This window comes from Cygnus olor, chromosome 1, assembly GCF_009769625.2.
Source record: "Cygnus olor isolate bCygOlo1 chromosome 1, bCygOlo1.pri.v2, whole genome shotgun sequence".
In the NCBI taxonomy this organism is placed as follows: domain Eukaryota; kingdom Metazoa; phylum Chordata; class Aves; order Anseriformes; family Anatidae; genus Cygnus; species Cygnus olor.
In genome coordinates, this window is record NC_049169.1 from 117,386,893 (window position 1) to 117,414,117 (window position 27,225).

General features: G+C 37.6%; 1 protein-coding gene across 21 annotated transcripts in view; it reads right to left on the bottom strand.

Annotated features, from left to right (window-relative positions):
- The window catches only part of KDM6A (lysine demethylase 6A), a 154,081-nt gene that overhangs the window by 99,715 nt on the left and 27,141 nt on the right, over positions 1-27,225 (bottom strand). For all 21 annotated transcript variants that reach the window (XR_005816382.1, XM_040545471.1, XM_040545482.1 and 18 more), the window contains exons 3-4: positions 22,174-22,282; positions 9,524-9,573 (exon numbers count right to left, since the gene is read on the bottom strand). Coding sequence is in view for 20 of the 21 variants with exons in the window: in XM_040545471.1 (XP_040401405.1) it covers positions 9,524-9,573; positions 22,174-22,282 (159 nt within the window). In the remaining variant the exon portion in view is untranslated. The remainder of the gene's footprint in view (positions 1-9,523; positions 9,574-22,173; positions 22,283-27,225) is intronic.

The following is a 27,225-nucleotide window of genomic DNA, read 5'->3' on the forward strand; positions in this document are numbered from 1 at the left end:
GACAATTTATCAGATTTATCTGGAGGTCAAAAGCAACATGTCAAAATTTATTAGTTAAGTTGGCTGATCTCATTCTTTTTCAGATTTTACACCTACTCTTGATTCCTTTCAAGCAGAGGCAACATGCGTGCTTGTCATTTCCGTTACATAAACCAGTTAATATGTGTGTTAATTATTAGGGCCTTGTACAATTTTACTTTACACAAAATTGGACATGCTGCATTATTTGTCTGCATTAACAGTGAAAAAACAGTGTCTACTTCTTTCTCTGGCATGGGACTATCTGAGAATTCGATGTTTTTGCTGGCAGAGGGACAGAATTTCACACAAAAACACACTAAGATGTAGAAAAAACGCCCCCCAAAGAGGTAACTCTTCAGATGCATTACCACTTAAGAAGTATCTGGATAAATGTATCATCTTTTCTAAAATAGTTATCAGTTGTGCTTTAGTCTCTAATTAGCAGAGTGAAATGCAACACATTTTCTTTTTAATCTTTCTAGGTGCCATTCATTTAACAACACATTTTATGAAAAAATATATATACTTCTCTCAACACTGCTTTACAAGAGATAACATTTATTTTTAGCATCCAATATTAAAAGATTTTTTTTCCTGAAACCCAAATACACTTATTCATTGGCTCTATTTTCTGTTTATTTTATAGATGACAATATGTTATTGGTAATAAAACCATCATTACCTTCCCAGCATTCCAGAGATTCTCCTTATTCATCATTTTCTCTGAAATATTTCAGAAGCATACACATAATTTTTTCTACCCTTGAGACACAGAATTCTAGTTAGCCTTCATAAACTCAGTTTGCATTTAAGAATCCCAGTTTAAAATCTTTGAGCCATCAAAGTAAATGATTACACCCACGGGATGCTAAAATAACCTGATTTACAGTGTCACCAAAGATATCTAGTATTTTGAATATCTAGTATTTTGACACAAGACAGAGATTATATGGTGCACAGTTTATAAATGTAGTCCTTCAATTCAGCACACCTCATACCATAATTTCTCTTAGATCTTTTAACTACTTTTTCAGCTTTTCAAGTATCTTCTTGCATTCCCCTTCTAGCCATCTTGACATACTGAAGGGACAAGTTCATAATCTAAATGTAATAACAAACCTTTGGACAAAAAGGTAATGCTAGCTGCATATTTATTTTGTAAGCATCTTAAGACCAAAGTGAAAAGTTTTCACTAACAGAATTCTTTACTCTTCCCTACTGCACCCTAAACCATTCAGCATAATGGAACATATGTCCTCACCTATTTTTCATCAGTAGATGGGGACAATCACTTCCCTAGTCCTGCTGGCCACACTGTTTCTTATACAAGCCAGGATGCTGTTGGCCTTCTTGGCCACCTGAGCACACTGCTGGCTCATATTCAGCCGACTATCAACCAGTACTCCCAGGTCCTTCTCAGCCAGGCAGCTTTCCAACCACTCATCTCCCAGCCTGTAGCTCTGCTTGGGGTTGTTGCGTCCCAGGTGCAGGACCCGGCACTTGGCCTTGTTGAACTTCATACAGCTGGCCTCAGCCCATCGATCCAGCCTATCCAGATCCTCCTGCAGAGCCTTCCTGCCCTCGAGCAGATCGACACACGCACTAACTTGGTGTCATCTGCAAACTTACTGAGGGTGCACTCGATCCCCTCATCCAGATCATCGATAAAGATATTAAAGAAGACTGGCCCCAGTACTGAACCTTGGGGGACTCCACTAGTGACCGGCCTCCAACTGGATTTAACTCCATTCACCGCGACTCTTTGGGCCTGGCTACCCAGCCGGTTTCTAACCCAACGAAGTGTATGCCAGTTACAGCATCCTGGCTTGTATAAGAAGCAGTGTGGCCAGCAGGATTAGGGAAGTGATTGTCCCCCTGTACTCAGCTCTGGTGAGGCCGCACCTCGAGCACTGTGTTCAGTTTTGGGCCCCTCGCTACAAGAAGGACATCGAGGTGCTCGAGTGAATCCAGAGAAGGGCAACAAAGCTGGTGAGGGGTCTGGAGAACAAATCTTACGAGGAGCAGCTGAGGGAGCTGGGGTTGTTCAGCCTGGAGAAGAGGAGGCTCAGGGGCGACCTTATTGCACTCTACAGGTACCTTAAAGGAGGCTGTAGAGAGGTGGGGGTTGGTCTGTTCTCCCACGTGCCTGGTGACAGGACGAGGGGGAATGGGCTAAAGTTGCGCCAGGGGAGGTTTAGGTTGGATATTAGGAAGAACTTCTTTACTGAAAGGGTTGTTAGGCATTGGAATGGGCTGCCCAGGAAAAGTGGTTGTCACCATCCCTGGAGGTCTTTAAGAGACGTTTAGATGTAGAGCTTAGTGATATGGTTTAGTGGAAGACTTGTTAGTGTTAGGTCAGAGGTTGGACTAGGTGATCTTGGAGGTCTCTTCCAACCTAGATGATTCTGTGATCAGTAAAATACTTTTGCACTTGCTAGATACTTCTTTCCTTGTTTCCTGTAAAGCCCCTTTCTCGTGACAAAAATTTCTTGTCAACAGCTGCAGAAACAGGCACATACATTAAAAATCTTCATCATTTCATTCATGAAAGAGGCGTTTGTCATCTTAACTCATTCATCCCCTTGCCACGTACTTTCCAGCAAGTTCAGCCCAGAGAGTTAATTTTTACTAGCTGAAGTCCCACTAAGTTAATTTCTGCCACTCTCGAGTTAATGAATTTTTATTTTTCTACTTAACTAGCTTGCCCAGTGATTGCCAGTGCTTCACACACTACGCTGCTTGCCTTGCTCAAAATAACAGACATTCTGGTCCTTTGATGGGAAGTGATATACAGTGCTCCCCTTTACCTGAACAGTTATTGCCCTCCTTGGATTTTTTTTTTTTAATCCCTCCCACTGCACATGGTGAATTTATGACACAGGGCTTGCTGTTGGGAAGAAAGCTGGCAAAAATCTCATTTCAGACCTCCCACAATCCCCTCCTGTATTCTTCTATATATACTTTCCTCTGTTCTCCACATATGCTTGTACTCTTAGTATGTTTTTACTTTTCTCATTTTCTTTGTATTCAAATTCTCATCAAGGCTACAATTTTCATTCTCCCACTCTCCACGATTCTTCCTCTAGCCACACTTTCCTCTTTCTCATGTTATTTGCTTAGTTGTGCTCCAAGTCTTGCTTTTTTTTTTTTTCTTCTCCCCTCCTCAGGACACTCCCCCCCCCCCCCCCTTTTTTTTTTAAATGAGCCTAATAGCTTACCACCCTGTATTATCATGTTGTATCAGACTCAGGCTGTATTTCCAGACTACTTTGCTCTCCACAAAGTAGTCTCCTGAAAATACCTATGCTTTCTTTTTATCTCCATTATGATGACCTGTCTTTGGTCATCACTGAATTCCCTGTATTGCACTGATGACACTTATGTTTTCAGAAAGAAGTACAGAAGACATTTGAAGATGTAGACCATATATAAGATGTTAATAGCATCTCCCTTTTCAATGACTTCTAGAGTTGTTTTATTATCTTTATTAATTTTGGTTATTTTTCACTTGCTGATTCTTTATTTTCTCTGGAATTTCTATTTTTATTTTAAAACGTATTCTGAATTGCAGGTTTTTCACCTTATCCATCTCTGTCAAGTAACCTTGCCTTTCCGCTCTTTCTGTAATGCCCCTAAGTTCAGTAATTTCCCCTTCACTGAGGATTTTTGAAACTTGCTTTCCTGATTAAGTCTTCTTCTAAGTGCTTCTTTGATTACATCTCCTCTGATCAAAGGGGCTGTTTCTGTTTTTCTGCTTCTCCTGTACATGTCTTGCGTTGCTACAGGGCAATCATTTATATTAAAGGCTTTGTGTGTCATTTTAAAGTTTTGTTCTCTTGGGACTCTTATGGGGAAGCTTGTTAAGACCATTCTTCTTACATGGGATACCCATTCAATTGAAAAAAAAAAATATCACTTTCTGGAGAAAAAAACGAAAAAAAACTAAGGGCATAAAAAGCAGCATTCACAGCTCATATTACTACTGCCTTCTCCAACTTTAGTTTCAGAAATCTGTCTGCTCCAGCAATTCCTGTTGATCCTATACCACTGTACTGTTTCAATTAAACTAAGCATTTATAGCCAATTAAAAAAAATAATGGAAGTTTTGATGAATTCTACCTTAAAATGGTGCTTGGTATTTTGAGGTTACTGTAGAAAATAAAACAGTTGTGAGTCAATGAAATGGAAAATTGCTCTGTCTTATAACAAACTCTCTAAGGTGCAAAATGTTCTCTTATTTGTTGTTATCAGTATGTCTAGTAATTGCTTTTTGTCCAACTATTATAAAGGGGGAAATGGACTTACAGTCTGGAGAAAAAGAGATAGCAAAATATCCAAAATTAAAGCATGAAAGTATTTTCAATTGTTTTCCCATTTTACAGCGTTAAGAAAACATACCAAAAAAAGACATTTGGCCTATCAAAAGGGAAAACGTATAGAGATGAAAAGAAGTCATACAGGAATATTTAAGACAAGCAGCAGGTCCAATTTAAAAACAAACATGTATGGTCTTACTTTTAGTTCTTTAGGGAAAAAAAGCCTTGCTACTAATTAAAAGTGTTTTAGCCATAAGGTTGATAAAACACCCTTTGTAACATTTCTACATAGGTTTAATTATAAAACAGCACTGTAAAAAAATAACTGGTACTAAATTACACTGTAGGGCTACATATCAAAGACCATTGTAAAATTGCTTTCTGCAACAAGCCAACGACTCAGCAGACTAAGATCAGATCCTTCTTCCATGACAAACACACACAGTTACACAAAGCCTCATTTTCCTGGGTTTTCTGAACAAAATTTTAGTGCTTTATTTTTGAACCTCTGCATTGTTTTAGATTCTCCTCAGTTTTCTAAGGACCGAAAAAGTAAAGAGGGAATTGGTATTTGCAAACATACTGCCAAAATCAGGTTTCTAACGATCATTTATTTTAAGAGATAAACATCAAGAAGGCCATGCACACAGGACGGCAACCTGAGGTAAACTTTCAAATTTAGACTGGAGTCCTAATATCCAGCAAACACCGGCAGGGAATACCTGATGGTCGCTTTCCAGAACAAGGCTAACTGATACCTGATCTTGCCACAAAACAACTATGGGACTTATTTTCCTCCCTCCGGTTTCATGGCAGGGTTTGGACCTGATGATCTTTAAAGGTCTCATCCAACCCAAACCATTCTGTGATTCCACGATCATCCTTTGTGATGAATTCACACACTCAGAATCACGTCTGACAGCAGTGCCGTTGTCGTACTTCTTACAACTTGTCCACAATCCCTTGGATTTGATTAGAATCCTGTCCAAAAAGACAGATATACATTCCCCAGCTAGAGACAGCAGTAATAGACGGCTTATGGGAACACTGCAGAGAAGCAGCACGCAGGAGCTTCCTGCAGATAAGATCCTATTTGTCAGGAACGTTGTCTGCCCACACTCTGGCAGCCTGCAGCTACCTGTGGAGCTCAACCTAATAGGTACCTGCACCAAAAAGTTTCATTTGTTCACAATCCGTGTTGTAACGATGACAGGTACACAATTTCTAACTAACAATATGTGAACACACACCTACCTGCAGAAGGCCACGTAAACGTACTTTAAACACGATTATCAAACCAAAAGAGGGCTGCAGTAACAGCACCATGTCAAAGCAGAGGAGATCTCAGGGAAGAAGTAAAGGACAGCCAGGTTCTTCTACAAACCCCTCCCTGGAATCATCTAGTGAGCACTGAAACCTTTCCCAGCCCTGCAACAAGGGCAATGCAACATATTTTTTGTACTTACATGGTCGCTCTATCACGTACTGAAATTTGTGTTAGGATAGCCCTACCAGTACCCAGATGCGGTATAGAAGAGTTCAGTATGATCGACTACATTATAATACAACCACATGAGATGACTAAAATAACTTTTTCCAGGTGCCAGATTTCTGCCATGATGCTTGGATGGAATCAGGAATATCTTGCTCCTTGCTGAGCCTCTAATCCTTCCTCCACAGAACATGTCAAAACTGATAACCATGGCAGACACTTGCACTTGATATCTTTTTTTTTTTTTCTCAGCAGTATCAAAATCTACAAACTGGAGTTCTAGTTGTTGTCTCCCTCTCCTGAACTGCCCTTCCTATCTGTTCATCCCCCACAGTCCTCCTCACCTCCCCCAAAAATTTTGACATGGGAGTTTTAAAAAGAAATCCGAATGAAGTACATTGCACAGAAGGCACATTTATTTTAGCATAGACAAGTAAGAAGAAACACTGAAAAAAGTACTTGAAGAGCTCTATTAAATTATCTCAGCTTTTATCCAAGTTGAGATATTTACTTCGCCAGATTTCAAGTCAAATACTTTTTTTTTTTTTATGCAGAGTTAAGACACCACAGTGTCTGTGCAGAACAAAAACTGCAAAAACCCAGTAATTTTGCAGGACATTTTACACTGACCTGTGGGTGCCCAAAGAGATCACTGATAAAAGTGGTCTGTTAAGGAGTACGTGGCATAATGTAACCCAGCTTTTTCAAAACTCTGCATTCAGACACCACTTCTTCAAAATGTCGTATCAGAAAGGAGGGAATATTGACCTGATAAATGGCAAAATACAGCACCTTCCCAGTCTTTCAGCCCTTCACTTCTGCAACTATGACATGTATTCAGAATATACTTTCTGAAGTTTTTTTTTCTTAGTTTGTTCCATAGGATCAACAAACTGCTTCCCAAATTAACAACAAAACAGCCCACACTCTGAATTCTGAAAAGACAGAAAAACACCTGGTAAAAAAAATCAGAGCACTAGAAAATCTATGAAAAATGTCTTTTTTCTTCTTGAAAGAAAAAAAGGATAGATTGCAGAATGAATCCATATAATGAACAATCCATCAAAAGAACAATCACTTACCAACCTGATGCAACAGTGAAAACCCAAAGTAGCAAAGTCTAAAAACACTACGTAAGGAGGCCAAAGTACACCCAAAGCAAGCTAAAATCTCTCACAACCTTTCTAGAAGCTTTCCACTTATGAAGCAAAGATACAGGTCACTTACTTCTACCATAGCAACGTGCAATGCAATACACTAAATAAATTCAGATATTCAAATAGCTGCAGAACATAACTGTCCCTGTGCGGTTTCAAACCTGACTTATATAATAACATTCATGTGATTCAGCAATTTCCATGCATTTCTCAGTTCTTTCACACAGCTCTCCTCATAGCTCACAAACACCACCTTTCCTTCACACCCTTCCCTCTCCTCTTTTCTTTACCATCGGAAATCCCAACAGCTTAATTGACAACACCTAACCTTGAAAGAATTGAGCTAAAAAAAAATAATAGAGAATCTTAAAAAATAAAAAATGCAGCAAACCAAGGAAATCCAAGTGGGGTTTTTTTGTATGTTTTAAGTATTTGCATATCTCCATAAAAGTTAATTTAAAAGTCTATAAAAAGAGCATATCATAGGGTGATCAAAAATACACTTATTCTTACAGGTACAAGACATTAATTAAGGACAACAAGAAAGAAACAAGAAATCCTCTCGGTGCAAACGGGATGGAGGTGGGAAGAGGGGAAACACCTTCCTCCAGGTCCAACCCAGGCAGATTCCCACTGCTAACTCCAGACTAGCTTCATCACCCATCAAGAAATATGGTTAGCCTGTGGTTTTTAGCATTTTCAACAAAAGAAGTTTTACCTGAAAAATGATTTTAGTCTCTTTAAGGCTCTTTTTCATGCAGATAAAAACCAAGAAAATCTCCAAAATAATTCTGATAAAGTAAAAATGAAAAACTACCAAATTTAGGACTACACATCAGCAAAGAAACTCAGCGAGATCAAAAAAAATAGTATCCTTTCTGCTTGAGGTCAACTTGAGGAAAAACGATGGTGCTGTCTTTTTGTAGAAGTAAAAATACTCTTTTGTCAAACCCAGACAATGCTCACATGCTTGCAACCGGAATTGTTTGAGATTATCTCAGCATGGTCAAACTCTTGGGCTACAAACAAGTACCTTAGAGTATTAGCACATTGAATACAAACAGAAATTGCTGCTTTCAACAAGTCAAGTGCAGATCACACATTTTACTACCATCCTTGCTCTTGAAATGGAACTGCAAAACAATCGATGTTTGTATTTCTTTTACTTGCAGATGTTATGAGCCATATGAAAGCATTCCATGCCTACAAAATATATACATTCACATACCTCACCCTGCACACATATGTTAGGAAAATAATTTACTAATCATCTATCACTTCCCTTAATAGCAAGCCATTAGAATAGAATGCAAACAAAATAATTCAAGACACAAAATATTCTGAAATGCTTAACATGGAAAGAGTACAAACAATAGAAACAATTACAATAGACATTTAATTAGTTGATAGATTCCAACATTCATTTACAACAATCTTTAACTCTCCCAGAGCATGTAAGAAGAAGAGATGAATACTAATTTTGTTGTACTTGTTTAAAACACAACAGTTTTTTCTGAAAATAAACTACTTTGACTCCAAAATATGCCGGTCCAACGATGGATCTTGACCAATTTCTACTGGAGTGGGGGAATCACAAGACAACACGAACAATTTCTCTAGGATCCTCTGACTGGACCCCTCTTCCATACACATGGAAATATGTTTACTCTGGCTCACTCTTCTACCCGTTATTTACCCTGCCTTTCTCTTCCCACCCTCCCAGAAGGGAAAGGATGTCAAAGGATTTTTCAGAAAATACTTAGTCCCTATAAAAATGTAAAGAACATTGAAAATGTTGTTTTCCTGAAGGTGACATATACACTGTATTCATGTTTTTCCAGAGTGAACCCTCCTTATATGAAACATGTACTTAAGAACACTTCAGAAAAATATCTGCTGAAGACCACACAACTCTGTGTTATGTGCTCTCCTGCACTTGTGACTCAATGACGAGCTTCAAATTATTTCATGTGACAAAACAGCAATGTTACCTATTTTCCACAGTATCACTAAGAATTTTTTAAATTTAAACCATTTAAAGTCCTCATACCTTTACATGGACTTAGAGACATATCTATAGTAGCAGGTTTTTCTCCCCATCTTACCTAAAAACTTCCTCTTTAAGACACTGAAAGGGACATTTATGAAAATAACACACAACCTGAAAACGTTTTTCCTACTCTAAGTTCAACACCTGCACAGCAGCTTTCAAGTGGTTAAGATACTCTCAACGTTCATATGCAAACATAGATATTGGATACGTAAGAAAAAATGAAGTAATGGGTAATAAAAAGAAAACCTAAAATGTGTCAAGTTAACTAATCTGTCATTTCAGCAAATGGTGTGAAGATTTATTTCCACTTAGATTTATAATGAATTGCACACACAGATGAACATTTCCATTAAGACCCAATTAATATGCCAAAAAGTAATTGCAGGTAGATATTCCAAACATACTAAAACTAATCTGTTTAAGAAATTCAATCATTTACAAGAGTATGTTTAAGAAAAAGAAAAAAAAAGCAGCATATACAGACCTTCCAGTAGTCAGATTGTAAACTGTAGTACCTCTGGTATGCAGATAATGCTGTAGAAAAGAAAAATAAGTGTTGAATTTTTGTTGCCTTTTTTTTTTTTTTTTTAAGAAAAAGATAGAAAACCTTAAGAGTCAGAATACACAACATTAAAATGATAAATGGTTTAATAAAAGTAACATTGCCACAGTAAGTACCCTGTTGTGGGTAATGCATTCCTTGAGATTATAATTTTGTTTTATGAGACATCAACCCCAAAGTGTATTTATTATTAATCATACAAATGTAAATCAAGCAATATTTTAAAGAATCCTGTAACAAAAGGAATCATTTGAAATTTTGGGATTTTCTTCCTGGACAAAGCTGCTTTAAGATTTAAAAATTTAATCATGTAGCTCATTTACCATGCTCCCTGATGTCCTGTAATTTCTAAAGAACTGGTACAGAGGGACATACAAAGAGAAATCAATTTCACATGCCCTTTCATTCAGTAGCTGGAGAAACAACAGCAAATAATAATTAAAAAAAGCTTACATTTTATTCAACATCTACTAAGACTGAGACTAAGCTGAAAACCAGCTCTAGAACAGCTCTGTTTTGTAGAATACTAGTACTACTTAAAAATGCACTTCTCAAATCACCATTCCTGCCTTCTTCTTTCTGACTAAAAATTCCTGTTGATACATCTTGCCCTTTGGCTAACAGGCATATGGCAACATCAGACTAGAATGCAAACAGACCTTATGTTCTTGTACGAACACTGCACTAGGCACCATCAAAAATGGTCTACTTTAAATAGTGATTCACTGCAGTTACAGTTTCATTTTTCAACTGTTTGCTTCGTAAGATTTGAGAATGGTTTCTACGTAGTATGCATTTTCCAAACAACAAGACAACAACCTCTGCTTTGAAAAAATTACAAACACTAAACAGATTAAGACAGCAAGAACTGTATGTACTTTGTGCAGGTTCATTTCCTGAAGGTATCATGGATGAACTACGTCGTGAAATTTTATCATCCTTCAATGCCGGTCCTGCAAGCTCATGTCCGTAAGTTAAAAGTATAAAGGCTTAAGCAAAATAAGAACAAAATATATTTAATGACAAGACACACAGAGGATACACCCAGACCTCCTTCATCTCCTTTAGTTACATTCTGTACCCTAGTGATCTTCAATCTTTCTTTATTACTGTATGCCTAGATATTTTTGATTGCATTTACAAAATTCTGCCTGTGGGTAGAAACAAGCAGGCTAATAAACATGCTGATCGTTAAGGGTTATCCATACACCATCCCATTTGGAGCAGGAGTATGTTCGCCATTTTATCGTTTTTAACAAAACCCGCCAATATAAAGCAAATACTGTTTTCTTCTGTTATGTTTTTCCTTCCCGCTCAGCTTACTACCAAAACTCCGGAACCTTACAGCTCTCTTGCTGATCTTCTTGATTGAGTGCTTACTGGTATTGTTACTCAAATCCATTGATTTGGGTTACATAAAGCACAGAAATGGCTTGTTCTTTCTAACTAGCTTGGAGCTTTTCTGCCTATAACCTCTCCCAGCAGGATACTCCCATGTGTTTTCCACAGGGGACCAAACACCCCCAGCGGTGCTGCTCCTGCCCTCCTCACGCTCCACGTTGCTCCACTCAGGACAGCACGGGTATGACTCACGGCAACCTGCACCCACCTCTGCACTCGTCCGTCTTTGGACGCCCGATGCCACTGTTTTTACACTTAGGTGGTACGTGCTGAACCATGCCTATACTGCGCCTCTCACTGCTGCAGCTCCCTGAAAAGCCAGCTTCTAGTTCTGGTGCTCTAAACTGGGATTCATTTGGATGCCCAGGGTAGGAAAAAATTAGGAGAATATTCATCACCGTTATGTTATCGACATGCCAAGAGTATACATGCTTACATGCAACTTAACTAAATAAAACCATTTAAAAAACTACACCATCAGGCTAAGCCTTTCAGAACTTAAGAATACAACTCCCTCCCTGAATCAGTACAAACTGAAGTATAAGACCATAGTCCAAACATAAGTTTAGGAACGTTAAGAGTAAGCATATTTCAGTCACATTCTGTAACTAAGCTGGGTACTATATGCTCATGATAACAGAAAACCACCTCCTTCCCGATTCACCTTTTCCTGGGTATCATTAATAATTTTATGATAGAAAAGCATAACTAGCTTTTGAACATGGGGATGACTTTGCCTTCCCAAACAGGAAAACAAGCACAAACATAAAAACACTGTTGAAATGCACCACACCTACACGAAAGGAAAAAAAATTGTCTTAATTTAAGCAGCAACTACCCAAATTTTAAAGGTTAAAGCATATTTCAAATACTTAAGTCAACAGCACCATACGATGCAAGACTTAGGAAAACAAGAAATTCTTACAATCCATTATTTTTAAAAAGTAACTATTGTAGTCAATTATACAGGGAATATGGATAAAACAAAGGGATGAAAAGAACATCAAATACAATGCTAAAGACTTATACTTGCAAAATAAAAGGGAGAACCTTTTCAGTGAGGGTGTCAAAATATACATAAGCACTTGCATGGGCATACCCTTTATAAACAAGAAAGCTGTAACACACGTTTCCCTACAGAGTTATGGCACTGCTAATAAGTTCACAAAATCAACAGTTCAAAAAAATACAACAAAGAAACAACAGAAGACTGAAGGAAAAAAAAAGCCTTACTGACAATCAACAACCAAACCTACTCTTTATGCAAGTACAGCAAAGAGGTGTACAGCTCCCGTTTTATTCTTGCTCCTAACTCTGGACAGTCAGAGGATGCACAGCCCTGATCCCCAGCCACAGGCAACGGAACAGAGCTAAGCAGCACTGAAAAATGGGAGAGGTCATACAAAGGTATGCACTGTGTTCAGACCTGACTGACAAAGCATGCACTCGTCAGTGGAAGACAGAAATTAGGAGGCACAGGACACTAGGTTCCACTAATGCTACTGCTTTAAAGCAACTTGCCCAGAGAAGTACTAGCAACTCCATTTACCACGGGGAAAAAAAAAACAGATTAAAAGAGGTTTTGCTCCATTATATTCTACTAGTTATCATTAGAGTCCTGACGTTTGTAAATCAAGTTCTTTTCAACCTCTTGCACTCTTCAATAAAATCCAGCAGCTTCCCACAGTAACAATTGAAATCACTGAAATTAGTTCCGGCCTCATGCCACAACTAAAAGCGAGTACTCAAAAATCACGGCCTGATGAAGCACATTTCACATACACACAGTAAAAAGGTAAGACCTTCATTCTAAGAAAGGTCATATTACTCTTACGGAAGAAGAGGTAACACATTACATTCCTCCTCTAGAGTGTCTGAAGTGCCCAATCCTACTTCTGGGTTCAGCAACCTGTTCCAGGGATCCATCCTTAAAGCTGGGACAGGGGAGGGTCAGGCTGGGTGTTAGGGAAAGGTTCTGCACCCAGAGGGTGGTCGGGCACTGGGACAGGCTCCTTGGGGCAGTGGTCACGGCACCAAACCTGCCGGAGTTCAAGAAGCATTTGGACAGCGTTCTCAGACATAGGGTTTAATTTTTGGGTGTTCCTGCATGGACCCAGGAGTTGGACATGATGATCCTTGTGGGTCCTTTCCAACTCAGGATATTCTGTGATTCTTCCCTGTGTTTCTCACTTCACAGGTCTTTCTGAACCATGACATACTGGTTGCTGGTCAAATCTCCAATTACAGTCCTTTCCTTCAAGGGTAACAGCATTCTACTGCTATCAGCCACTGCACTTAACTTCTTGAAGATGAGACGCTAAAATTCTCAGTGTTGTGCTGAAAATGCTGTCAACAGCAAATCACAGAGGGATCCATTAGACCTGCAGTATCCCTTTCCTTCTTAAAAAAGCTAGGTAACTAGAAACTGTTGTTCGTGCACAATTTCAGTATTTAACAAGTGCTCAACTTCCATATAGTTACCTGTGAAAGTTTATTTCAGCCCTGTTCACAACTACATTAACATCTGCTCCACAAGGACAAAAGTTTTCCTGCAAAAATGAATGGACAGAAAAACTGGGAAAAAAAGGGATTCAACAGTTTGTGTTTTTTTTTCCAGAACCCACATGAAAGATCCCTAATCAAGCATACTCCTAACAAAAATCTTGCATATAAAAACATGCTAGAAACCGAATTATGAAAGGAAAATTTCTGAAAAGCCACATAGCCTACTGATTTTAAAACAGTAAGACATGAACTTGAACCCCGCCATACTTTCTACTCCCTGAGTGAGTCACTGGTGAGCAGATATGCACATTGAGTCTATGGCTTAGACTCAGAAGAGCAAACAGAACACTTAAACCTAAGAAGCGTGCTACAGAACTACAAGCAACTTCTCCCCTAAATGAAGTTTTTAACTATAGGAAGTGAGTGCAAACCTCTCATACTACAAAACTTACTCTAGAATAAGAAAAAGGGGAAAAAAGTGAATCCGCTAAGCAAAATAAATAAATAAATCCCCTTCTGAAACCCGACCTATGCTTCATCAGTGCTATGATTCTAAACATAGAATAATGCACGCTGATTTATTAGAGATCCAAAAGATACTAATTTATTAGTATTATTACAGTATTTATTCGTATCATTAGTAACATTATATTTCATATTAGTAGCATTTAAAAAAAAAAACATTAAAGGGTGCACTGTCATTTGATCTCTTAGTTTTCATCCAGCACTGGTCATTCCCAGGTAAGACGATTTTTGACAGGAAAAAAAAAAAATACATTCTGCGAATCACTGTTCCATTTCAACATTAGTGTTAACTCATGTTTTTTAAATTAAAGCAAATTACCATTTTTCAGTTAAAATGTCCTTTTTATTTACATAAGCCCATAATCTAAAGGCTTCCCAGGAAAAAATTAAAAATTCTCATTTAAAACACACATATAATAAGAAAGACAAATCAGATCTTTAAATACTAGAGATCTCTAAATAAAACTGGCTTTGCAAGTAGTAAGATTTTCACAAACAATGTGAACATTATGAATACTACGAATATAGAGAAAAGGTTGAAAGGAATCCAAATTTACTGGAACAGAAAAGTTAAATTAAGCATCTAAGAACTTCTGCCACATGCCACTTACAACGAGCCTTAAAAATCTATTAAAACTAATCTAGGGCTACAGAATACCAAAATGAAATGAACACTTTGAAATCACTCTTAAGCACAGCAGAATTCAGCAGACAATCTTCTGATTAGGAGCTTATTAATAAGCTTTTCAAATCCAAAAGTTCACCACTGAAATTCTTAAACCTATGGAACTGCTGGAGTTTAAACATATAGAAACTTCTTTTTTCAGCATGCAAAACCCTTGTTTGTTCTTCATTCTCAACTCCATTCATAGCATCACCTTGTCAACCACAAAAAATTCTCTTAAAAATACAAAACTGAGAAATCATATTCAGACATCTAAAACAATACCAGACAAGTGTCTCAGTAATTCCTACAAAAGTGGTTCCTGGTAGCCTACCTCCATCCTTTTGCCCTGTATTTCATTACTTATCAAATCAACTCAAGCTAGCACTGTTTCAATCAACATCACTCTCCAAAACCTAGCAATTTTACATTACTTGCCTAACAGATGATCCTTATGCTTAGGTCCTGGAAAATCCTGCAGCATACTGAGTGACAGACACAGCATTCGCCATTCTAACCTGACAAAAGGTCTTGTTTGCCCCAACAGTATACGTAGGTTTTCAGAGCAATCAGAATCACCTATATTGCTTGATGCGAATAAAACCGTGTTTGGCTAAAATAGTTCTGAGAAGAAAAAGCATTATCTTTCTGCTGAAAGAATTAAAATTATACTGGGCAGCAAGAAACCTCCTGAGCTACGCCATAATCTGTCTTTCCTGCCTCTGCCACTGAGTGCAGTGCTGGCCTTCCCTGAGTCCTACAGCTACCCTCCACTGGTTCCCTCTTACTAAAATGCTTTTACAGCCACCCAGAACCACCCATTTGCAGCATCTACAGATACACATGGACAGAATGATACAGCCTTTCCTTATTTTCTCCCAAAGACTTTATTTCTTCTCTTACTATAACTAAGGTCAATGGACATCTCACCGTCATGACAGGGATGATACTGTTTCCTGATTTGTTCCTGTTTAATTCCTTGATTTCACGTAGAGAAAACAAAATACATTTTACAGAATTGCCACATATGTGGTTTCAGAATTTATTTTCTTTAAATCTACTTAATTGCATAAGAAAATGGTAAAACTTCACAAATTACATAATTGCATCAGTGAAGCAGGGTAAAAATGGGGATCAAGAACTGCCTGAATGACATCCTTCTACTTGTCTTCTAGCACACCCAATCACAAATCACAGTCATAAATGAACATCTTTTATTGCCTACTCTGATGATACCTGAAAACTTAAGAGGCCTTTGAAAGTGATGCAAACATGGAACGCTGAGTATTTTGGTGCCAAAGTAAGGTTAAAGTGAACTAGATACTGACACCATCTAGTGGCACCTTGCAAGGCTAAATGTGACCACCATATATTTTTGGCTTGCTGAACTTCAAAAAGTTACGGGCAAGCTTGAAGTTGATGACATACACCTGAGAAGAGAACCTGAGCAACTCAAAGGTCCATATTCTTCTGTGAAAAATGGTCCTTTTCTTAAATACATTTTTATTGTTGTTAATTTTTAAACAAGCAAAGAACGATTCCTAGTGCTTATCTGGTGTGAAAATGAATGGTAACAGAAAATTAGCTGAAGAACAGCAGAAGGGAAGCAAAGATAAGGTACATATATTGCTTTAAATCTGACAACTTGTTCACGAAAAATAAATGTTCATTAAACACTTGGGAGACATTTGCAGGTTATGGAAACAGCTGATTACATCGTGCAAGGATTTCTCCACAATAGTGCTTTAACCTAGCAATGTGCACACCGCTGGACCACAGAATTAAGAACATCAAAAGTTGAGGAAATTCCAAGGTTGAGTCAATGATTTAGAAAAAAAAAGGTGTGGAAGTTAGAGCAGCAAAACATAGCTAAGGTCTTTTGTTCTAAGGCCTCAGGGAAGAGGTTGTTCTCAGTTTCCTCCAGAGATCTGTGCTTAAAGTACCAAAAAGATGTGATCAAAGAAGCCTAAAGCACGTCTTCCTTTTTAACACAGAATGAACGTGAACACACAAAGGCAACTCAATCATACATTTACAAAAGAAAAAATATCAGAAAGTCCTCTCAGTAATGTTATTAACAAGTACACATCCCTATCTTGAAATATAATGCAGTGGCACACTGGTGGGAAGCCCAATATCCCATGATCTAACTCAACTATCCTCACAGAAGACTAACTAAATGTGCAAGACAAACAAGTTACTTATGACAAAGAGTTTGCTATTACATAGATCTTTTAGATAATGAACTACTTCCAGTTCAGCATATATTTACTGTAAAAAAGATCTTTAAAAATTGAGAATGTCAGTGGAGGAACACAACAGAACCACATATAGCTCAAAATCCTTCAAAGAGCATATTCCACAAAATGGCTTTTAACAAATAAGCATTCATTTAAAACACTGCATAAAATGAAAAATTTCAGTCAAAAACATGAAAACATGGTCCAGTTATATTCTTTAATAAGAAGCTTCTACTAATAATAATAAAAGAACACAGGCACAAAAGAGAAACAAGATTTTATTTATAAAGAGCACTGTTGTCTTGTAAGCTTAGGAGAATATTCTTACTACTTTCTACAGGAATTTCATGTGATAGTTTAAATTGCCTGAAACTCAACAACACCATCCTGAAGATGATATAAACAGCTCTAAATAGAAGCAACCCAATTTCAGGCAATTATTAACAATTACAAACAACAAAAGAAAAAAAAATCACAAATATAATCTCACTTATTTGAAACATAGCCACCTCTTCCTCTGCTCGTTCAGATGCTCGCATCCTTAAACTCCATTCCAGTTCTTCCAGGACTCATCGGTAAAAGCCAGCCCAGCAGCAAGGCAGCAGCAATCTGCACAATCTTATCTATGCTGGGAACTTCTCTCTCACATTTATAAGATCATGCCTACTACTCGATTACCTCCAAACTCAGCACATTGAAATGGCTTCCACCGGCAATACTTTCCTTGAAAGTTCTGATAGCCTAAAACATTAACCACTATAAAAAAATCTCTACAAAGCTTGAATTGTAAGCATAAAGGAACACCATGCACATTGTTGAATTTGGGAGTTATTCTTGCAACCACGCTGCTCTACATAAAAACAAAGTGTTTAATAAATGAGTGGGGAATATTTTACACATTGCTAAGAATTCCCTTGAACTAAGTAATACTGTCTTACAAATTACTTAGAATATTTTACATTAGTGCTTCTGACAACACAGTCACTATCTACAAACAAAACTATTAAAACTACACTGACGTAACACATCACGCTTGAGTACAGTGGTAAGAATTATTTCAGTGCAGCATTTATTGCGCTTTAGTAACTGTGATGTGAATAATTGCATGTTTTTCCCATTTAACTCATTAATTGCATTATCTACTTCTACTTTCAAGAATTTTATTCAGAGAACAGAAATTCAAGGTGGCCTATAATAAAAGCATGCCTGCACTTGTGCAACTGTTAGCTCTCCTCCAAGTCACGGGCTGGAACACATACATATAAACCTTCTACAAAATAGATACAGTGATCCCCAAGGAAAACACGGATGATGTCAGTCAGAGTCCATGAGCTCAAACAGGCTTCAACTACAACTAAAACCTCCAAGATCACTGCCTGCAGTCTGTACTCCTTATGAAAACCAGAGTCATGGAAAAAGAAGAAAGAACCATCTCCAAGTACTGATGTAGCACCACCTTCCTGTAAGACTAATTCTGGTTAAAAAAAAAAAAAGGAATGAAGCTGCCAACAAAGATGACAGGTATGTGCTATAGAGTCTTAACTGGATTCGCAACGTTGCCTGGGTCCACAAGCCTACATGACCACTCATCAACCTCCTCCAACAAAACCCGAGGCTGAGGTTTCACATTCTGGGGCAATTGCATCACTTCTGCTAGGTAATTTTTCAGTTGGACCAGTTCCCCACACAGCTGCACATTCAGCTGTGCCTGCACAAAGCAGAGAGCAGCAGCAAGCGGGTGGGTGACGCCGCTGAAGACATGTCCAGGGAACAATGGTTTTGGAAGCTTCTGAAACAATCAAACAACTGGTGAACAGTTGCCTAGTCAAAAAAAAAAAAAGAGAGAGAGAGGAAGACATCAGATTATAGTTACCAAAATACAAGTTTTCACTAGGAGGAATGAACATTCTCATTTGGTGAACACTTGAAGCCAAATCCTGACCCGTAATGATCAGGAAGACAAATGCTGGGCACAGAAACCACCTTGGAACATGCTCGCTGAACTGAATCAATCTGCCCTGGTTATCGCTGTCCGAACATATGAGTCAGTAGCTCACAGTATTTCAAAATCAGCCCAAGGTTGATGCCTTGACTATATCACCTTCTCCTAATGATAGCTGAGTGACATTAACAGGACAACTCAATTCCATGGATGTAGAGAAAACCCCTTAGGTAACAACTGTGATTCAAATACACTGCATTTTAGGGTAAGTACAAGCTGCAGACCAGCTTCAGAAGTTTTAAATGCTATGAAAAAACATCTTGATACCCTGGTATGACATCAGACGTAATACAGAGAAAGAACGAACTTCATCCAGTAATTTCTGATGTAAAATCAGAACTTTTTGTTGGAGACTAGTGTTTTTGTTTTGTTTTTAAATGAAAAAACTTATTAAATCTGAAATTAAGTGGCTAAAATCGATGGAAAACATAACGCACATTGAGAAATTACTACAACATTTAATGGGTTTCAGTTAAAAATGCAAAAACATATGCTAGCTGTACTTAGGCTTCAGTAAGGCATCTGCCACCACCTTATTCTGCATTCCAAGTCAGCAAGCTCCTAACTGATATTCCCTGTGCGCACAGTGCCAGGATAGTACTTGCCGTATTACTTCCAGTAATGACATGCAGTAACCTGCCATCAATCTTTCTCGGGGTCCCTCTTTTCCAGGACAAGTCCTAATTCTTATCCATAAGTGACCCACAGGTTTTTGTTACTACATACATAAGAAATTACTAGCAACCTGAAAATAGTAACGTGCACGGAATACACCTGAGTGATCCATGTTTGTCAACATGTTTGTGAAAAAAGTTAACAGAGACGGATCAAACCAGAAGAAAATTTAAACATGAAGCTCTTAACAGATCTCTATCAACCTAGCATTGCTTAATCTTGATCATTTTTTGTACTTTTGCAGGCAATTAACAATTTTGTTCTACTTATCACAAACTATACTGCAAACGTTTATAAACAAAGAACACTATGACATTTGCCTTTAATAGAGACACACCTTCCTACATTATATGCACAAGCATATGCATTTATTAAAGGTAGTTAATAAAATAACTAACAGGCTTCCAAGGGGAAAAAAAAGTTGTTTAGCATTAGTCATACTACTCGTGATATTTTATTAATTACATTCTTCATCAACTTCTCCACAACTTTATCCAAAACTAATCTCAGACTAGACACATTGTAGTTCTGAATGGCCTGCTGCAGCATTTTACAGTTCTGGAACTTCAAGACTTAAAAATCAGATTAGTCAGGGAGTGCATTCCTGGACTCCCTTTACTTTTCAGATCTCAAATATTTAAAAAATTAACCATAATTGCAGTTAGTGTGTTTGATAATTAAGAGCGTCAGAATTTAAGTTTACAGAATGGAACAAACTTATTCGCACTATAAATTTACAACGCAATGCACCAGCACTCTAGTTCTTTCAGACTGAAAAGGTGAAATAATTAAAGAATACTTTTTTTTTTTTTTGCATCGTGAATAATACTTTTACAGTCATTGGTACTGAATGTCAACAAATCCTGTGAACAAAAACGTGTTCCTCAATGAAATCAAAAAAACTAACTTCCTTGAGCCACTGCTGTATTTCCCATCCATCAAAATTCCTTTAGTATTAGTTTCTCCACTACACCATTTGTTTGAATATACTATCTTTTTTTCCCTTAATCCAAGTATTTCACTACTAACTTGGTTTTCTCACTTTTTGAGACTTCATGATTTAGATGTGACTTTAAAGCAGCATCTAAGAAAATACCAGTATGTTAATACAAGTTTTTATATCTAAATATTTCTTATGCTCATGCTTGTTTACAGTTCTGCGTAACTGGTATATGCAATAAGCCATTCTGCAGTCACACCATGCCAAGTTGTATTAGGCTGATCAGAAACAACAGTATAACTTATTTGCAGAGGGAGTGGCAGACTTTTCTTACATAATTTTTTTAAAAGTTTAAAATGCATGAAGTCAGACCACTCTTCAGGAAACTCTATAGGCAACATACCACAACGTTCCCTTAAGGTTTTGCCATGCCTACGGAATCTGAAACATCCATGGTTACATTACATCATACCTGCTGGACAGGGCGTAGTAGGTACAAGCTGTGGGTACAAAGGTACCTAAGCTCCCCCATGTATTCAGTAGAAAAAGGTGGACAATAATGATCATACAAAGCTTTCTAAATTTACATACTGGAAATTCCTCCCTAGTAGTAACAAATTGAAACATCCGTCACCTAAAAAACAAAGACAAGATAGGCTTCCAGGAACCCTAACTCATACAGTTTTACATTAGACACAGACTTTTGGCTCATCTAAACACTCCACAACCACTGGAAGGAGGCAGCTATCAGATGCCAGGCTGACAATGAGCATGCAATCAACAGCCAACAGGACAAGCTGAAGATGTAGCCCCACGCCTCAGGAAGCAACACAGCAGGGTACCTTTCAAATCAACACCTCTACCAAAAAAAGCAGTCTACTGACCCATATACAGCAAAGCACAAATGTACATTAAGTTATATGTTCAGGGGCTGAAACGATGGCAAAAAGCTTTTAATAATTTAAAAGCCTGAAGAAACAGACCTAAAATAACAACGCCTCCCCACAGAAAACCCACACACCCATTCTCCCACTCAGTGTTTAAAACAGAACTTGAAAACACCCATTAAATGCTGTTTTTTGCTTTTAAATTAACATTTTCAGCCTGGTCTAACCTGTTGAGATTGTGGACAAACATGAAGGCCAAAAACACGAGGCCCATCTAGGACAGGTGCTCACTCTACACACCTGTGTCTCTACAGCACTGTTAGCTTCTGCAGTTCCCATCTGTCCCACCCCAAAAAAGAATCCTTCAGAGGTACGAGTTCAACACTTTGTAGTCGTATAGCGACCCAGAAAAATAAAACAAGCAGCGTGGTATTATTATATAGTAAACTACATAAATTTCATATTCGCACCTGCATCAGCAGCATATTATGCTTTTGGCGTGTTTTTTTTTTCCCCAATTAAAATTCAATTTAAAAAAAGAGATCAAGAAGTTAGAATACAACTGTGCTTTCATAAAGACATCAGTCTTACTCTGTTATGGGCTTTGAAATATAATACAAGCCGAGAAAATAGTGAGTTATCCAAATGTTTTTGATTCTAATTTATCACCTACATCAAATGACAATCCCCCAAAGATATTTACCAGAAATACTAAAAAATAAAAGCCACTTACCTTTTGGATAATCTTCCAATAAGAGGTTGAAGTGACCTAACTGACAAAAGAAATCAGACTCGACCTTTCCTTCAGCTTTCAAAATTAGCGATTCATAGCAGCGAACAGCCTGGGAAAAAGAAATACAGGGTTTTCAAAATACTGTATTTAACTAAAGCAAATAATACATTTTCTGAGAAGTAACAGAATTGTTGCTCTCCAATGGAAGAAGTCTACACTCCAAATATCTTATAGTTAGCATTAGTTCTTGAAGAAGAGATGAAGTATTACAATAGTTTTTTTAAGTTCACGATTCTAATACAAACTGATAGTAAGTGAATAACTGAAGTTTTCTCTGGTTTATCTCTTGATTCCAGAAATATTTGATTACCCAAACACAAAACAAAATGAAATTTATTTAAAAATAAAATATTTCATTCATTTTTTCCAATCTGCAAGAAAGAATCCCCTCTAAGTCATTTTATTCCCATTGTGTTTTTTTCTAAAGGATTCACGTTTCATTATACCAAACACTTCATTAGTTTTTACTAAGCTGAAACACAGCTTCACAGCTGAAGCTGAATACAGCACCTTAACATACTTGCTTGGGCAATTCACATAGATATTTGGGAAATATATGCTAAGCTAACTCTTCGCATACCTCTGTCATGTCACAAAGTGTACTCTTACTACCCTCCACTTACTGCACACTCACTGTAGACTGAGCTAAAGTTAGAAACCTGAATTCAAATAGAAAAGAATTTTACTTTGAGAGAAGTTGCCCTAGACGTTTGTAAGCAGCACACACAACTGCAGCATATTCAGTGCTTTTTTAATACACCAACGAACTAGTGTCTTCTCTTCATCACAATGGTCATGATCCTTAACCTCTGATATTCTTACCTCATGACCCTACTGAAAGGCTGGGAAAAATAACAAATCAAAGTTTCCCAACTTTTTGAACTTCCAGATTCTTGATTCTGAACATACCAGCCATTAAAGTGAAGTAGCTGAACAAACTTAAACGGAAGGGAAATTCATTTGAGCTGGCAGAAGACTTCACTGCTCTCAAAAGCTTGTTGGAATTCCAGTGAATTCCAACTCCAGCTGGCTAGTCCCTGGTTTCCAACAATTCATGGTTTAACTATATGTCAAATTTGGTTGCAATTACGAACTGCTTGATTGCAATTTATTACAGCAACCTTAATATTTAGTCTAAAATGACAATTTGTAAAGTTGTTTCATTAAAACTATTAATAATAGGGGGGAACATGTCAATCTATCCTGTAATATTTCAATTTCTAAATTAGTCGGTTTGGCCATATTTGTGATTTACTTTATGCACGCTTATATTAATGCTCAAAATGAGAAATGTCATCAAAACATAAGGAAATATTATGAAATAGTTAAAAAATCAGTGGAGAATACAAATCACTGATCTAATAGGTATTTTAATTTTTTGTTTTTACCTTGCTATGCTAGTTTTAACATTATTTTTCCAAAGTGAAAGCTATGAGATAGGTCTCAGTGCACTCAATGGACAAAAAGCCATGTAAGTGACTGGATGAGTGGTTCTTGGCTGTAACCTTCTTTTAGGTCTGTTTTCAAAACCAGAAGTTCTGGTTGATAAAGACAAAGCTATGCTGCTGCAGAACTGCAGCAAAATGGATCACATCTGTATTAAATTTATTAGGTGTATGTATGGTATTGAAACAACATGATAAATCCATTTAAATTACATATTTCAAACTGCAGGTATTTGGCCATATTCAAGATATTAAATTGAGAAATGCAGTTGCCTATATATATATATATATATATATATATATATAAATAAAACCTGGTGCAGAAATTTTCATTAATGCTGCAAGTTTTGACTCACCAAACTGCGTTGAAAAGACTGAGATTTTGCTGACAATTAATCAAAGCTACTACTCCTTTAATTTTATTCCCATCCCCTATAAATACTTCTCGAAGTCAGCCAACTCTCAATCTAAAGAAAATTAACCCTGGAATCAGAACCAAAGCACGCAAGCTTAAAGTGAATTTCTTAAAATTATTGTGTGTGTTTGAGCCAATTCTCAGCATTCAGGCTCATCCACTGAACCCACTGCCATCTGCAAATGTTCTAGTGCATTATTTTGCTTTTTGTGCCTGGATTCCTCTCCCCACCTTTTGGTGTCATCTCTGGATTTGTACAAATCTAAGACAATCCTTGCTGGTGCCTCTAACATTACTATCATGGACAGAATTTGCAGACAGACCTCCCATTTTCTGATGACACCCTGTACCTGCTGGAACTGAAGAGAATGCTCATGCTACGACATTTTCTGAAATGAACATTGTCTTCCACAGTTCAGTCACTGCTCAGAGCACATAGAAGCTGCTACCACAACTGGCAGCTTGAACATTTAGTTGGAGAGGAACTTGGGGTTATTTTATTTCTTTAAGTAGACAGCTACAGGTATTTAAGGGGAACTTGACTTTATGAACAAATATAACAGGATTTTTCCATACAGCATCTTCAAGGAAGTTATAAATCATATGCACTTAAACAGCTACGCATCCAGGGACCCTTAACACTCCCGTCCCTTTCCAAGTAAATCCTCATTAAAAGATGCATTTGAAGCTCTGTACAAAGCAGGGACACAACGAGCTGGGTCCAAGTCTTTCCCAGAACTCTGACCAACTCTCAGCGAGGCACATTTTCCCTTTGTCTTTGAACACACTCTGAAGACCCAGCTAAACCATCTTACAAACACTGCTGCCAGCAGAAGGCAAGGCTTGGACACCACAGCTGCAAACCAGAACTTCCCCTTCAGTAACAGTTAACTGTTGGAGCAATCTGGCAGTGCCATCAAGCACACGGCGGTCTCAGCTGGTCTCCAACCGACAAAGAGCGCTGTCAGGAAAGCACTTACACTTGAGCACACTCATATTTGGGCGGGTTATTTCACGTGACTTTTCAACGGTCTTCTAGCACGTTCTAACCCAATGAAACAGAAACCAAAAGCAAGAGCACCCCTTGCTTTACACCTCTTCCTACCAGCCAAAGCAGATCCACCTAGACAAACTGATCTGGTCAACTTCAGTCTGGGTTGAGAAACTTTCTTCCCCACCAGACCCTTCCATTAACTTTAGAAAGGAACAGGTATTTTTCTGCAGAGGTAAGAGATAGCTGCTGTTGGCTGCATGACAGATGCAAAGCGTTTTGAAGAGGGAGGTCACCGCTATCTGTGTTTGCGATCAGAAGATCTCATTTCACTAAACCTGGAACTGCAAAGGCCATCTATGACACCACTTGTGCAAGCGATTTAAAACATCCTGATGCACCGAGAATTCTAAGAAAGCTACAAGTGAAATAACTAAAAACAAAACTCAGATTTCTAAGTACTGTTATAAATACACACCATGCAGGGAAATAAGCACACCCAATGGAGCTTGAGCATTGTTAGCATTGACAAGGTAACAAGGAGGAGAAAGACCCTGAAATGAAAAGGAAGATTGCTACACAGCATCGTCCACTTCCTTCCCTTTGTTCAAGGCCACACGAAGATAAAAGGGAAACCTGAAAAATTTAAAAACTTGGCAAAACAATCACCAGCAGCTACTTTGCAGCATGGCAACTGGAGCAGAAGCAAGAAACGCATGCAGGAACGGCTTCAGGAAAAGAAGCTACTGCTTATGAGGTAAAAAATAAATAAAAGCACGATAATACCCATGTTGCCTGCCACCTGCTTGATTAAAAGCAAACTTAAGTAACACACCACTGCCAACACTTCTAACAAGACGGTTACAAAACTCCTCTTATGGCTTCAGAGCCAGTTACGGTGGAAAGTCTGATTTGACAAATTCAACAATCAATTCCAAGGGCAAGTTTAAATACAACCCAGTGAAGGAAAAACAAAACAACAACTTATTTTTATGTATTTATCAACTAGGAAAAAGCTCACAAAACATTCCTATGTGTTTATAAGAGAAAAAAATCATTACCTAAAAAAAAGCACTACCAAACCCCTGTACGTTCGCTACTTATTACTACAAACAGAAAGGAATTGGAGTAATTTTTTCCCTCTTTTGCAAGAGCTTTTCATTAAGTTTCTGTGGAGTACTAAAATAAATGTTACTTTTTTCCCCCTTTTCCACAGGAGAAAAAAAGAAAAGCTTATTTTGGCTATTAAGAGCATGATTTCTTTTCATGAAGAAAGACTGTAGAGTTGGGAATACACTGTAAGAAAAAAAAATCCAACAGATAAAATCAGGAGTCAAAGTATTTTATACAAGAGCCACTGATACATACATCCTACAGATCTACTTGGTAAAGGAGAATGTAGGGCAATGTTATTTCTGCATCATCTAATACATAGAAAAAATGTTTTCAAATTTGGTTGCAATTATTTGTAATTTACAGCACAAATTCAAACTACTGTTAAACAGCTTAAAGGGCAGAGGGGGATGGAATAGCACAGCCTTTTTTGTTTATAAAGAAGATGATGTAATGATGTCCTTCCTTACTCTCGATGAGCGCAATTGGCTAAGATGGCAGTGGCAGGACTAAATGACTAAACATAGCGAAATGTAAATTATTCATTTTTTAATACATTAATGGTATGAAAATGGAAGAGTGCACTGATACAGCAATTTTTTTTACTTGAAATTGAAAAAGACAACCACAGAAAGCCAAAAACTACATCAACAGTTCAAGCCGAAGCAGGCAACAGTGTAAAACGAAAAATTCAAACACCCAAGATGTTCCTAGAGCCTTAAAGACCAGAACACAAAAATACTAAGCATTATTTATATGTGCATGAAACAAAAACTAAAAAACAGTTCCTGCTTTTTTCTTCTTGCTTCTCTAGGAAGAAATAATCTGAACGTTCAGGCTTTGCAGGCACGTAATGAGAACTAGAAGCACGAAAAAATTGCGTGAGAAAACCTTAGTAGACACCAGCAGACTCTTCACAAATGGAAGACTACACTAATGCTTAGAAATGAAATGTTAATTAGCTCTTAAGGGATATTTTAACCTTCTGGAAAAGAAAGTAATTCTGTAGACAGTGCTGGATACTGGAG